This window comes from Myxine glutinosa, chromosome 5, assembly GCF_964187855.1.
Source record: "Myxine glutinosa chromosome 5, kmMyxGlut1.1, whole genome shotgun sequence".
NCBI lineage: Eukaryota > Metazoa > Chordata > Myxini > Myxiniformes > Myxinidae > Myxine > Myxine glutinosa.
This window is the reverse complement of record NC_136265.1, coordinates 93,406,982-93,422,560: the sequence shown is the minus strand read 5'-3', so window position 1 is coordinate 93,422,560 and position 15,579 is coordinate 93,406,982. Positions and strand designations below refer to the sequence as shown.

The window sequence follows — 15,579 nt, the reverse complement described above, 5'->3', positions numbered from 1 at the left end:
TAATGACAATAACAAATTGCGTCAAATACCTGTTTCTCGCCGAGAATCTCCAAGCACTTTGGCTAAGTTGCAAACCATGAATGAACGTCTTGATAAGACCTTTGGTGTATGGACAAAAGATGCAATGACAAACATTAAGAATGAGGAAGATAGAGTATTTTTAGAGTCAATGAAATCTGACAGAGTAGCCTCATTTGGTGGTGTTGACAAGAAGAAAGTTGATAAAGATCATAGAAAAGAAAAACGCCTCTTAGCGGAAGCTTCAAGACGAGAACGTCATGAATCATCCAGTGTACAAGAGATGACAATTAGTTCTGTATGCTCTGATGATAGTGACTCTGCAGATAGCTTGGAAGAAACTGAAGAAGAGGCGATTCCAGAGTTTCAAAGGAAGCGTAGTCACCACAGATCAACATATGCAGGTACATCTGCCTTTATTCCTCATGATATTCTGAAAAGACATTCAGTTGTGTCTGTTGCTACTCGACTAAACATAACTCCTGTTCAACAGGTTGCGCTCACCAAAGCTGTAATTCAAGAGGCAGGAGGTGATCCACGTCGTGTGGCCAAGTCGTACTCAACTGCTGATAAGGCTCGACGATCAATAACAAGTGCTATCGCCAAAGATATTCAAGAAAATTGGATCGCCCCAACAGCTGCAACACTTCACTGGGATGGCAAGCAGATACCAACGCTCACAAACAAGAATGTCAAGGAAGAAAGATTGCCAGTGTTGGTTGGGAATGCCACTGATGTAAAGCTACTGGGGGTGGCTAGATATCCTCCTGGAAGTGATAGGTCATCAGGTGACATCATTGCCGAGCACACTTACACGTATCTACATTCATGGAAGTGCAAACAATCAGTTGTCAACTTATGTTTTGACACAACAGCATCAAACACTGGACACGTTACAGCTGCCTGTGTTACCATTCAATCAAAACTGGACCGTGCTCTTCTGTGGTGTGCATGTCGCCATCATGTTGGAGAGGTAATCCTGGATCATGTGTTTGACGTTCTCAAAATTGAGGCATCAAAGTCTCCAGAAGTATCTTTGTTCCAAAAATTCCAGAAGAATTGGGAACGCATATCGCATGCAAAGAATGAAAGTTTAACCAAAATTGACATTTCCATGTACAATGACTATGCACAACAGCTGCTTTTATCCTGCAAAAACAAGGTTTTAAGCACAATCCGCACAAGCGCTTCATACTGTAGGGAAGACTACAAGGAAATGGCACAACTCTGCCAGGTAGTCCTCGATGATGATGTCACAAAACAAGGAACACTCCACAGACCAGGGGCCATGCATAAAGCAAGGTGGATGTCAAAGATTCTTTATTCCATCAAAATATGCCTACTTGAAGAGCAAATTTCTCTACTACCTCGAGGAACTGTAACAACACAACATCAACAGAAAAAACTGAAGGAGTTTGTTGTTTTTGTTGTTTATATTTATTGTGATTGGTGGCTCATATGTCAGTCTGCTTCAAATGCCCCATGGTTTGATTTGTGCTTTTACAAGACTCTGCTCAACTATAAAGCTGTCAACTCAACCATTTCAGTCAGCGCTGTGAAAGCCTTTGATAGACATTTGTGGTATTTAACCCCAGAACTGGTTGTTTTGGCACTGTTCAGCAATGCAATTCCTCAAAAGGATCGTCGTGCCCTTGCAGATGTGTTACTGGCCATACAACCAGATGAAATGCCAAGCACTCCAAAACACCGCTACGGTTCTGGATATGGCAAACCATCATTTCCAAAAATTACAGAAGCGACAACCCTGGCTGATCTTGTGAACGAGGACTCGTGGTTTACAGTAAACCTTCTTCACCTAGATATGACCTTCCTAACAGAGGATGTTGACACTTGGCAGAACAATGAGCACTTCAAGGCAGCCAAGTCCATTGTGGATGGGCTTAATGTTGTGAATGACCCTGCGGAGAGAGCAGTAAAGCTCGCAACTGATTTTGTCTCAACTGCAAGAAGAGAAGACCACTTCCAAAATCTTCTTCAAGTGGTTGAATGTGACCGCAAAGCGAGGCCAAATTTGCGGAAACGAGCAAAGTTGGAGTAGTGACATTGGCGTTGTGCTTAATACATTTTCAAACTTTTAATCAATGAAAGTACAATACTACAACACTGTACTACAACTTTGTAATATGAAGAACGATTTTGGTTAATTTTACATTGACATGTAAGGTTGTTTTAACTGTTTGATATTAGGCATTTAGTAAAAGTAGGACTTTACTTTTGTATATAGGTATAATGGTTAATTTTACATTATCTTGTAGTTAATTTTACATTATCTTGTAAAGTAGTTTAGCTGTGGCCCTAAATGGCCCTAAATATATAAAAGTGGCCGGTGGCCACCCAGGACCACCTCTGATTTCATCTATTTTTTGCATACATACTTCTACCAACAAGTGTAACATTTGAGGGAATAGACATTAAAATACAACAACTTTTTGAAAATCATGGGGCGTTTGATGCACCCTATTGCACGGCAAGATAACCACGTGACCAGAACCCAACTGGTGGCGTAAACTCAAAATAACCAACATGCGAAAACAAAAATGCAGCGCTATACGACAGAGATACTGTACTTGCACGGCAAGATAACCACGTGACCAGAACCCACCTGGTGGCGTGAACTCAAAATAACCAACATGCGAAAACAAAAATGCAGCGCTATACGACAGAGATACTGTACTTGCACGGCAAGATAACCACGTGACCAGAACCCACCTGGTGGCGTAAACTCAAAATAACCAACATGCGAAAACAAAAATGCAACGCTATACGACAGAGATACTGTACTTGCACGGCAAGATAACCACGTGACCAGAACCCACCTGGTGGCGTAAACTCAAAATAACCAACATGCGAAAACAAAAATGCAGCGCTATACGACAGAGACACTGTACTTGCACGGCAAGATAACCACGTGACCAGAACCCACCTGGTGGCGTAAACTCAAAATAACCAACATGCGAAAACAAAAATGCAGCGCTATACGACAGAGATACTGTACTTGCACGGCAAGATAACCACGTGACCAGAACCCACCTGGTGGCGTAAACTCAAAATAACCAACATGCGAAAACAAAAATGCAGCGCTATACGACAGAGATACTGTACTTGCACGGCAAGATAACCACGTGACCACGTGACCGGGTGGCGAAAGCTCGTAACTCAGATCTCGGCTCGCATCTCAAAGCAATAAACCGCCCGAGCGACGGCTCGTATCTCGAAAAACTCGTAAGTTAGGGCACTCGTAAGTCAAGGTTCCACTGTGTATATATATATATATATATATATATATATATATATATATATATATATATACACACTGAAACGCAAAAGAAACTGACCACCTTTAAATATCAACAATAACAGTGTGTAGTAAATGTGTGAACTTATTTGTTGGACAATAGTGTCCTCACTGTCAGACAAAACGGTCACGGATGGTCACTTGAACCTTCAATGGTCACTTCATAGCACAGCTGTTGAACAGCCATTTTGACTGTCAGTGATTAGCCAAGGGGTAAGGGATGATTTTAATGAGCTGCACGTGATGTCTTGATATTGGCTTTAAAAAGGCCAGTGCAAAATGGGCATTTCAATCAACATGCCACGATTGTCAAGGGATCAACGGCAGCGTGCCCTGGGCATGCTGCAAGGCGGACTGAGCTACCGTGAGGTGGCACGTCGCCTTGGCTGTTCACACCAGACGATATTGGCCCTGGTGGACAGAGACACCCTCCACAACTCTGCAGATGACAGACCTCGATCAGGGAGGCCAAGAGTCACCACTGCAACGCAGGACAGGCAGATGGTCCGAAGTCACCTGCGGGATCGATTCCGTCCAGCATCCCGCACTGCCCTCTTCATATTGAAGGCTGCCCTCTTCAGCTTGCTGACATGACCAGCACTCGCTCGCAAACCATTTTCCAGATGTGATGGGTTTAACTGAAGGGTTAAACGTGAAAATAAGTGAATCGAAGTGTTGCCAAAATGAGATCAACACGAAGCTTCGCAAGTGTTTTGTGTATTTAAGCGTGGGACGGAGGTCCAGACCTCTGAATGGCCTCCACGATGTAAAAAAAAAAAAACATGGTGGGGTAATTTAGTGTTGTTTTTTTTGGTTTTTGCATTCATGGATTTTTGTAAAACAAATTAAGTACTGTATTGCACAGTACCTTTAATATTGTTAAGTTTATGGGGGGTACGTGAAAGAATACCACAGGAAAGGTAGCGCTGCAAAGGAAGTAGCATGGACTGTGGATGTGTTCGAGAAATCTCGATGCACAGTATGTGGGGAAGCTGCAGCATGAGGTTGTTTAATTGTTCTTCACACAGGGGGGTGGGGGAGTGAAGCAGTGCTAATTGGTGCAAGGATTAAGGTTGGTTTTCCCCAGTGTGTGACTTACCCTGTGATCAATCCCTAACATTTTACAAGCCAAGCTCTGTCGGCCCCATGAACACATGAACAAAGATAAGAGATGGCGGTGAACAGCTGTTTTAAAGACCTGGAGGGAGGAGGAGGATTGAAGAGAGTGAGGGAGTTTGTTCCAGAGGCAGGAAAAAGAGGAATGAAAGGGTGAAAGGAGTCAAGGAAACTAGTGAAAACGCTACTTAACAGCAGAAAGGACTCTCGGAGCACGAAGAAGAGTCCGTGCATGAGGAGAAGGGAACATGGGCCGTGCTCACCTCCCGCCTTGTGACAGTGTGCATTTTGGCTTGCAGCATTTTACGTGTCGCCATCTTCCCTCCTGTGGTTTCAAGCATCATCACTGCCAACCGCCTAAAAGGACCATTTACACACCGATAAGTACCGGCCGGCCAAGGGGAACAATTTATTTTTATTTCGTCTTTCCCCTGTGTTCGTATTTGTGACAGTGGCAGGTGACGTCTCGGTTCGGAAATTAATTTACCTCAGTTTTTTGTTTTTTTTGACATTCTCACCCATTGCTTTCTTTTCATTAAATTCATTATTGTTGTATTTTTATTTGTCGTGTTTCTTTGTTCATGGGTTCGGGAATAGACCCGTGTTTTTTTCGTTCAGCTAATCTTCTCGCAGCCTTCCATCTCGCATGCGCCAGAGCCGTAATTTTTGATCGGACCCCTCGGGAGTAAAAAAACTGTTTTGGCTATCCATAACCAGTGATTTTCATTGCCGGCGACGCGACAATATTCTATTTCTAAATTGATATTTTCTCCGTTGACCAAAACAGCGAAATACTACAACGGCACTCGGTCGAGCGCATACCTCCATCAGGCTGAACAGTTTACGCTTTGTATCCATTGATAGGGCAGGATCTGGATTCGGACCTGAAGTAAAATTGAATGGGCTTCTTGTCACCTAACCAATCCATCCCCCAAGTTTTGTCCTCGCTCGTCCACAACTTTTTAAAATATCATGTTATAATATCGCTTTTCACCCAATCTCTCAATCGTGATGAATCGCTCAAAAAAATAAAATAAAAAAATAAGACCCAATCTGTCCACCAAGTTTCGTCCATAACTTTTTGAGGTATCGTGCGATATATCGTTTTTGGCCCAATCTCCCAATGGTAAAATAATCACTTTTAAAATTCTACGAGCCGGATCCGGATCCAGATCTTCCACAAAATCTAATCATTTCATCCTTGTCACATGCGCTACCTCTCTGCTAAATTTCGTCCGAATCACAAACAAAGACAGACAGATTGAAAAATCATTCACAGCAACACTTGGCAAAAGAGAACACAGTAGAATGGCACCCAGTAAAGCATCATTTTGACCTCAAAAATATTGGTTGGCTGAATTCAGTTTGCTAAAATGAAAATCCTATTGAAATTTCAAGTCAATCGGATGAAAATTGAGGATTTTAGAAATCTGGCAAGGTTGTTAATCTTTGGCCAAGGTTGACCTTTTGGCCTATGCTGATATCAAAATTTGTTGCTGGTTGATTTCAGTTAGCTGATACGATAAATCAACGTGAGCCGGATTTCTAAAATTGTACATTTTCATCCGATTAACTTAAAAATTTGAAGACAGTTTCCATATCACTTCACAGAATTCAACCACCATTTGTTTGTGAGGTCAAAAGGATGCTATACTGAGTGCCATTCTGCTTTGTTCTGTTTTGCCAACTGTCGCTCTTTGAGTGATTTTTCATTTGTCTGTTTGTTTGATTGTCCGCATGAAATAAATATGATTTTCTCTGCAACCGTTGGTCCGATTGACAGGAAATTTTCACCATGGTGCACCTCCTACTGTATAATTTTTTGAATGATACTTCTGACCTCATAGGTCGCGTGGTACGGATGCTATCTTGGAAAAAAAATGAAAAACTTTTCACCTCTGCTTCCAAAAGCACTGCACAGATAAAATTGAGACATGGCTCATTGTAAATAACTCCATGAGGAATAACATATTGTTACGTTTATGGGGGAAGCTCATGGAATACCTTAGTCCAGGTAGATTGTATGGGGTAGTGTGCTCCGTATGCCATGTAGAAACCTTCCTGTAACTAAGTAGGCCCGCTTGTCCAGTAAGATCGTATATTTGTCTCCATGCGAGGGGTGGAGCTATTCTAATTCATTAGGGTATAAGGAATAATTCTCTACGTAAATTGCCTCTGTCGTTTTTCCCTTTGTTCTTTTTGACACATGCAACACCACTGCGCACCTATACTAAATAAAGCCAACGGATCCGGACATTCGAACACTACCACTAACGCCACCAGCCAAGTCATCACAAGGGCCGGCAAGAAGGGCCGTGAGGCCCCGCCCCAAGAGGTGGTGAGTGGCCGTGGAGCAATGCAATAGCTCTCACTGATTGGAGTGCGCGCGGACATCATCATAGAACGTTCCAGCACGAGGAACAAAAAGGACATGTCCCATCATTTTCCTTCTCTCTGGTCCTGGTGTTCATACAAGCAGTCGCATTTCATTCTCTCTGTCCCTGGTGTTCATACAAGCAGTCACATTTCCTTCTCTCAGTTCCAGGTGTTTGTACAAACAGTCGCATTTTCCTTCTCTTGGCTCTGGGTTTCATGGCGTGCAGTCGCACACCCCTCACTTGACTGTGGCTGGCTTTGCAGGCGGTCGAAGTTCTGCACTGGGTGGCCACAATCTTGGCGGACGCATCCTTCTCTTGTTTCACCTTTGTGCTTTGTGGAGCGGATAGCGAGGAAGGAGTGAGGGCCTGTTTGCTTCACGTTCAGCGACTGGCGGGTGAACGGACTTGGCGCCAACGCGTGTTTTCCTGCGCAGGATGCGGGACCGGTGACGACCCCGGGCAGTCACGGTTACCAGGTGGAGGAGCAGGCAAACGCACCACACACATTTTATTACTTTCATTTTATTTATCACTGGTTATTTATTTTTATTTTATTTTATTTATTTAGTCTGGTGTTGGCTTAGCGGTTCGGGTGCCGGCTTGGGATCCTAGGATCCTGGGTTCGAATCCCGGTCGATCGCTGAATTAACGCCAGGGGGGTTGACTCAGCCTGTCATCCTTCCGAGGTCGGCAAATCGAGTACCAGCTTGCTGGGATGAATGATCACGGTGTGTACCCCGATTTGGAATAGGTACACCGTATCCCTGCGCATCAAAGAGCGTGACCAATGGTTGGCGTCAGGAAGGGCATCCGGCCATAAAAACATTGCCTCAAACAGGGAACCATGAATTGTCATCGGGCCCGCAAGGCCAACCCCTGCTCTGGCGGGGAAAAATGGCCTTTAAAACGATCATTCATTCATTCTTATTCATTTTATTTTTCCCTGTGTCTGTTGCATGAGTCCTTGTGGAGACGTCTCAAGTTCGAAATGTAGTTTTACATTCATCTTTGTTCCCTGGCATTTATTTTTTTATTAAACCATTGTTTGTTGAATTTTAATTTCTTGTCCTGTCCGTTTATTTGTTGTGGGAATCGGATAACCCCGTACCGCGCCCGTCTGTCCAGGTAAGCTCGTTGCCCTCCACTACACCCTCGCGCGTATAAAAGGCGCCGCCATAGTTTGACTGAATGCCTCGGAGTTAAAGCTCAGTTGGCCATCCGTCACCAGGGGTGTTAATCCTGGTGAACACGATAATATTGTTACGGTTTTTAGAACCTTCACTCGTAAATTTTAGTAAATGTTTCCCTGATAAATGGTCCCCTGTAAATATCCCCATCAATTGGCTTTGTTAAAGATCGCACCCTAGTTAGTCCATGTACAACACTTAGCGAACCATAGGACCTCTCTGTAGTTATTTCATTGTTGTGTGTTTCAGTTAAGGATCTGTTCCCAATAGTTGAATCTGCGTTGCATTGATCAAATAAGATAACCCTTTCAATTTCCCCAATCGTCTCACCCGCTCTTCAAAGTAACAGTAGGGCAGCGTTCACCGCCGTTTGCATGGGGCTGTTTTACTGGCACCACGCCACCATAAGCCATGCGGTCAAGCCGAGGAAGAAGGGGGCGGGGCCACAAAGACCAAGGTGTGGCTCGTCAGCAGAGGTGGAGTCAGCGAGCCCTTTGCCGGCCAACCAGCACCGCGATGAGCCAACCGGTAGGCGTGTCATCGGAGCCGGCGGCTTGATTCCGACACGGACAATAAAAGCGACTGCGAGGGACTGCTTCTTGAGTTGGGTGAGAAGGTACCAGAACAGTTGAGGGAGAAGACGTGATCTGGCAGATGAGTGAGTGTCCGCCCGTGTGAGATACAAGACTAGAAGCTGCCGCTGGCTGTTCACTTCCAGCCCGGAGCGTGGACCTGGAGCGGACCTCAAGACCGGATTGCTAAACCGCTCGGCAAATACCATCTTGTCTGTGGTTCGAGCGGTACCTGTCTCCCTGCTTTGCGGAGGGGTTGGTAAAGGTATTCGGAAGAACACCTTGACCAATAACCCTGACCAATTTCACCCCGCAAAGGAGCGTTATAAATACCAGGATTAGAGACTGCCAGCTTAACAGGCCAAAGGGATTCACCCCCCCCCCCCCCCCTTGCTAAGGGGAGTGCCGTCTCTGAGATCCGTAACAATTGGTAGTCAGGAGTTGGGATTTAGAACCTGGGACTAAATTTATTGAGACCAAATTATGGACACCAATTGTGCTATTGGCCATAACAATTGGTGTCGAGGAGTTGGGATTTGGGCCCGAACCAAAATTTTTTTAAACATCTAAAAATTTGGTCAAAATTTGGAGCGGCCGAAATTTTTATTAACACCACCAAATTTAAATCGTGCCATGGATGATCAAGGCGATCGGGTGCCGGTAGGGGAGAATGAAGAGGTAGAGGCGGCCCAGGACCCCAGGGAAGCAGTGGGAATAATGGAAGAGGAGAGCAATGAGGATGCGGTAGCGGGGGTTGCAGGTGCACAAGATGGCGGTGCCTCACACATGGCCGCGGTAGCCGAGTCTGCTGTACCAGCGGGCTTCGACATGCAAGCCCTCATGGCGCAAATCATGAGTGGATTGGGAAGGCTAAATGATAAGATCGATACTCAGGGGGAGCAATTGGGAAACCGCATACAAAAATGTGGGGAGTACATAGACCGCATGGCGAGCGGGAGAGGCACATCAGTACGCAGCGAGGTAACGCGACTCGAGGAGCGCGGATTGAGGGAATTGGAGCAAGGCGCAGGTAATTGGACGGGTATAGAGATCGCGACCCGGGGTATGGGGAAGCCGGCGACCGCCGAAGTAGAGAAAATTTGATAAGAGCCCGCGGTCGTCGAGCTGAATAAAGAAAAAGAAATAATCAAAATTGGATTGGAAGAGACGCCGGGCTTAGAAAAGCACTCGCGGGGTGAAGAAATGGATAATGTGCAAAGTCCGTGCTCGCATCATGATGTCGTGCTGCATAATCCTTATAAAGATTTGCAGGTGCGTGTGGAGCGAAGAAGAAGAACCCCGAAGGTGAGACGGGCTGTGTATGGTGCTAAGAGGTTTTGCGGGAAGGTGTTTAGCGCAAAAAGAATTCGCGCGTTTGGGATCGAGACGGCACCCGGGCGCTCGTAAAAGGTCCATGGTGCGCGTTATGGATGGCAATGGCGCGCGTATGAGGAAAAGGTGTGTGAAGGTGAACGGCGCGCGTGTACGAATGGCGTCGGAGCGCGAGTGTGTTACCAAGAGCGAGGGAGAGTGCACGACGGAGTGTATGTGTGATGCGAGTGATACTGAGAGTGAGATGGATGAGGAGCGGGTGCGAGGAGGCACACCTGAGTTGGTTGTGGCGCGTGTGCGGGCGGGCACATCGGAGCACGTGAGTGGGTATGTGCAGGAGTGCACACCCGTGGTGGTGGTTATGGAGTACGTAACGGGGTAGAGTGCACGCGAGAAGTGTGCGCCAAGGTGTGTTATGGATTGTGCGGACAGCGAGTGGTGTGTAACAGAGAGTGCGGTGGTGGAATTGACGGAGAGTATGGGATGTATGAGCAACGGACGGAACGAGTGGTGTGAGCATGTACGGGGAGCATCGACGTTAAACGGGATAGTGTTCAGACCGACGTATAGCCGACGCGAGCTCCTGGTCCGTGCCGGGCTTTGTGTATTGCGGGAGCCGGCGGGGATCGGTGTCGCGTCGCTCCTGTTCGGAGCGTCGTGCACGATCCGCGCCGGGCCCCGCCCTGCACGGTCGCGTCCGCGCTTTGCCGGGCAAGGCGACCGGCCCGGTTCGAGGGAAGGTAGGAGGGATCGGAACGGCGCCCCCTGGTGGTGGCGGCGTTCCGGCTGGGCAGGATTGGGCCATCGGGCAGGAGACCGAAAGGCCCCGCGCCGGGATGGTGCTTTAAACCTTGCCCCAACCAAACCTCCTCCCCTGAACCGAATGCCGGACGGACCCAACCTGCAGGCGACCAAACCACCCGTATGCATTGCGCGGCTTTGCGAAGCCGAGCTTTGAACATGCATGGACGTACCGAGAGGCTCAAGTTTAATGGACTGTGATGATGATAGTGTGTTGATTCGAAATTGGGAAGAGTGAATAGGATTGGCAAATTTGATGGGCAAAAAAAAAAATGATTGGCAGCAATGATTGGCAAATTTGATTGGCAAAAATTGTATGGGAAAAATTGATAATGGGAGATGCCCGATGTGGACGGATGGTAAATCCACCATCCCTCACATCCACCAGGGCACATGAGAAATAGTTTATGGGGTTTTGGCTGTGCAAACTAGCCTGGGAGGGTTGGGATAAAATGATAGGAATTTAGAGAAAGATCACAATATTTAGATTTAGATTAGATTAGATTAGATTTAACATTAGATTTAACATTAGAGGTAACATTAGATTTAAGTAGCGACATGATACCTGTAGAGGGGACGTAGCAGATTAGTGGATTATAATGACGTGGGAGCGTTTAGTATAAGGGAAGACGGGGGGCGCGAGTTTCAGAAGGGAGTAGTCAGCTTAGATGATGCAGTGTATGAGTGAGTAATTGTGATTGTGTATTGCATTGCATGAATGAGCCTGGGAGGAAAGACGGGTGCACGAGCCACCAGGTGAGTGAGCAAGTGCGGGTGAAGCACAGGTGTATGGAGAATGGTTGTGTGAAATAGCTGGTATGGAATAAATGGAGTATGGAATGGATGGTGTGGAGTGAGTAGTGTGGAATACGTGGAGTGGAGTGGTTGGTGCGAAAGGAGTGGATGGGGAAGATGGACCCCTTTCACGAATACCCGGGGAGGGGAGTTTAAAAGTAGGTAGAGGGTATAGGTAAATTGTGGTTGGATATTGGCATCTGTGGTGCGTGTGGTAGAATGGTGTTTGGATGGGTGCATTAGTGAAGTGGAAATGGCTGGGCGTGTGGCCTGTTAGTGTGTGTGTGGTTAAATGGGCACTCCGCCACTGTTAGGATGTCGGCCAGGTGAGGCCGCAGGTGGGCTCTGGGAGCCAGTAGAGTTGTTCAGTGGGGCCCGAGGATCCGGAGGACGGACCCGGGTAGCCCGACGCCAGAGAGGGCGGTAGTGGGGTAAGGGAGCCAGAGGGCCTTCCCCAGATAGGTTAGGGAGAGGAGCTAGGCAAGCTCGGGAGGCAACTGTAGTGGCGGAGGTGTGCAGGTGAGTAGACCTGCTGGTGAGCCACACGACCCAGCCCTGAAATTGTGCAAAGGCACAGGGAGGACAATCGGGGGCGTGAGACCCCAAATTGGTGAGCACCACAGATAGTCAGTGGGAATTGGTTTTTAGAACCGCATAGTGTAAGATGGCCAATGGTTTTGCAGGGAAAGACCCCGGGTAGAGTAAAGGTGTTAAAGTCATTTAGAAGTATAGTTAGGATTGAATTTGTCTTCGCACCATCTACATCCACTCACCAAGGTGACAAGACTCAACACCATGTGATTTTTGAAATGTTTGGGATGGTGAGACGCATCATGACGTGGGGGTGACATTGTGTTTGTTTATTCCATCTCTTCCTCCTTATGAGGGATTGATGGCAAATTTGGATTGGAGGGATTGGTAACCAATTTGGTATTAGGGGAGATATGGGGAAGACGAGACGATAGCGACGAATTTGTAAATGTGTAGAGTTTTGTAAATACGGGGTAAGGGCAAGGGTAGGGTAGGTGACGGGGGTGACGTATGGTAGGGACGCGCTTTCTCCGCTTTCTCCGCTCGCTCCCATGCGCACCTCGCCTTGCATTGCCTTGTATTAATGTGTACCCTTGTGACCTTGCTCCGATGCTTGCTGTGTCCTTTCCTTCCGCACTCACGGCTTGTTATTTTGGGTCCGGGGGGGGGGGGGGGGGGGGAGTGTGCAGGTAGCCGCACTTATGTGCCCGAGCCGCCGCTGCACAGCCTGCCTGGACCGGTACACCACCCCATGGACCGCATGACTTGCGGCCGAGCACCACTTTATGGACCACACAGTTTTGTGGCCAAGCACCACACCGATGGACCCCACGTGTTGGGGCCTGGCCCCTCTGCTGGGACCGGCCATGATGGCCAGAGCAAAGCTTGCTTGCGGACCACGGAGAGGTGGCCCTTTTTGCCATACAGGTGGACCACCCTTAGTTGGCCCCTGTTGGCCCTAAATAAAAATGGACGCATTATGTGCCTTTTTATTATTTTCAAATAGGCAGCAAGCCACAAGACCAAGAATAACAACAAGAAACATCGGACCAGCAGAGCAGGGAAGCAGGAGCTGACAACCAGGTCAACAGTTTGTGTTTTTTTTTATTGAAATGTGTGAAATGAGCACTGGATGGTGCTTATTGGTGCTGATTGGTGCTTTGGTGCTTTGTGATGCTCTTGTGCTCGGGGGTGCACTGCAATATCAATTGTGCATCCCCGGGCATTTGAGTATGGTGTATCGGTGCAGTGCAGTGCATGCTCCTTCCTCTTTTCAAAAGATCTTTTGTCTCCCAGAATGACAGGTCCTGGGTTTGCAGTGTAAATACAAATTAGTGTTTTGTAAATAATGCTCCCCACCGGCTTTATGTATAGTTTGCGAACCATTCCGCAATTCGGTTATCCTGTGGGTGTGAGTCTGTTAGGTAGGATGCAACGCAGCAGGGGGACATATTTAATTGTTTTAAAACTGTCGCACTCAGGGAAAGGTTAATAGTAGAGGGCTACAACACCTGAGTGTCACATTAAGTAAAGTTATTTCGGGCCGAAACGGCCCTAGAGGAAAGGACGGGTGCTGTGCTACGGTTTTTAGAACCTTCACTAGTAAATTTTAGTAAATGTTTCCCTTATAAATGGTCCCCTGTAAATATCCCCATCAATTGGCTTTGTTAAAGATCGCACCCTAGTTAGTCCGTGCACAACACAAAGCGAACCATAGGACCTCTCTGTAGTTATTTCATTTTTGTGTGTTTCAGTTAAGGATCTGTTCCCAATCGTTGAATCTGCATTGCATTAATCAAATAAGATAAGCCCCTTTCAATTTCCCCAATCGTCTCACCCGCTCTTCAAAGTCACAGTAGGGCAGCGTTCGTCGCCGTTTGCATGGGGCTGTTTTACTGGCACCACGCCGCCATAAGCCATGCGGTCAAGCCGAGGAAGATGGGGGCGGGGCCACAAGACCAAGGTGTGGCTCATCAGCAGAGGTGGTCAGCAAGCCCTTTGCCGGCCAGCCAGCGCCACGGTGAGCCAACCGGTAGGCGTGTCATCGGAGCCGGCGGCTTGATTCCGACACGGACAATAAAAGTGGCTGCGAGGGACTGCTTCATGAGTTGAGTGAGAAGGTACCAGAACAATTGAGGGAGAAGACGTGATCCGGCAGATGAGTGAGTGTCCGCCCATGTGAGATACGAGACCAGAAGCTGCCGCTGGCTGTTCACTTCCAGCCCGGAGCGTGGACCTGGAGCAGACCTCAATGCTGTGCCTCTGCCCGAACCTTCCAGCCCTGCTGTCCCACCTGGACCTTCTGCCTCTTCCAGTCATTCCTGCCTGCCATTCCCTGTCGTGTGAGTCTGTTTGTTTGTCCTGGGGTATAATATAAGACTGTTTAAGGCTGCCCTGTGTATCTTCTTCTTCTTCGTCCTGTGTATTACTTTAGTTTCTTCTACTTTGGTTTTGGTTTTGTGCATAATTAATAAATGTCTTATTTCTTACCCTTTTGGTTTCATTCTCCCCCGATCGCTTTAGTCCCTTCTTCCTATTGAGTACCTGTGGCACGATTCGGCCAATGTTCGGAGTCGGGTTCGTCTCTTGCTAACGGCTTGAATCGCGGATTGCGAAACCGCTCGGCAAATACCATCTTGTCCGTGGTTCGAGCGGTACTTGTCTCCCTGCTTTGCGGAGGGATTGGTAAATGTATTCGGGAGAACACCTTGACCAATAACCCTGACCAATTTCACCTCGCAAAGGAGCGTTATAAGTACCAGGACTAGAGATGGCCAGCTTAACAGGCCAAGGGGATTAACCCCCCCTTGCTAAGGGGAGTGCCGTCTTTGAGATCCATAACAACATGTTGATGTCATTATGATGTCATCATTTGGAAAGTACAAAACTTCAACCAATCGAGATGAAATTTGTTGGGCATCATCTTGGGTTAAATTGGTGGAGAAAAAAAAATGATGTAATCGGTCACGTGATTCGGCCGCCATGTTTGTTTTTACACAAAAGCCCTAAAAACCATGAAAAACACGTCCTGGTGACTGTCTGCAATCTCCGATTGTTCTTTCTTGTTATTGTTGATATGGAGCTAATTGGATACATTGGAGAACCTTGACCTTTCCACACCAGAGGGAAAGTGTTGGAGACTGCTTATGGAAGAGATGCAGAACCACTTCGTAATTTATGTAACAAAGCCAGTACAGATTTATGGTTCAATAAATTAAAGGGAGATTGTGTTTAATAAATTAAATGAAAAAAAAAAAAAATCACCAGCTGGTCAAATGCACATGAAATATGTCCTTCAATCCTGACAAATCTCTCTCTCTCTCTTCCCGCCTCTTTCCCCGTCTCTTTCCCCGTCTCTTTCCCCGTCTCTCTGCCCGTCTCTCTGCCCGTCTCTCTCCCCGTCTCTCTCCCGTCTCTCTCCCCGTCTCTATCCCCGTCTCTCTCCCCGTCTCTCTCCCCGTCTCTCTCCCCGTCTCTCTCCCCGTCTCTCTCCCCGTCTCTCTCCCCGTCTCTCTCCCCGTCTCTCTCCCCGT

At 47.2% G+C, this 15,579-nt stretch overlaps 1 protein-coding gene across 1 annotated transcript in view; it reads left to right on the top strand.

Moving 5' to 3' along the window:
• The window catches only part of LOC137427331 (uncharacterized), a 131,864-nt gene that overhangs the window by 6,897 nt on the left and 109,388 nt on the right, over nucleotides 1–15,579 (top strand). Inside the window, exon 2 of the mRNA XM_078777114.1 lies at nucleotides 1–422. This exon is cut by the window's left edge and continues 284 nt beyond it. Coding sequence (XP_078633240.1) covers nucleotides 1–422 — 422 coding nt within the window. The remainder of the gene's footprint in view (nucleotides 423–15,579) is intronic.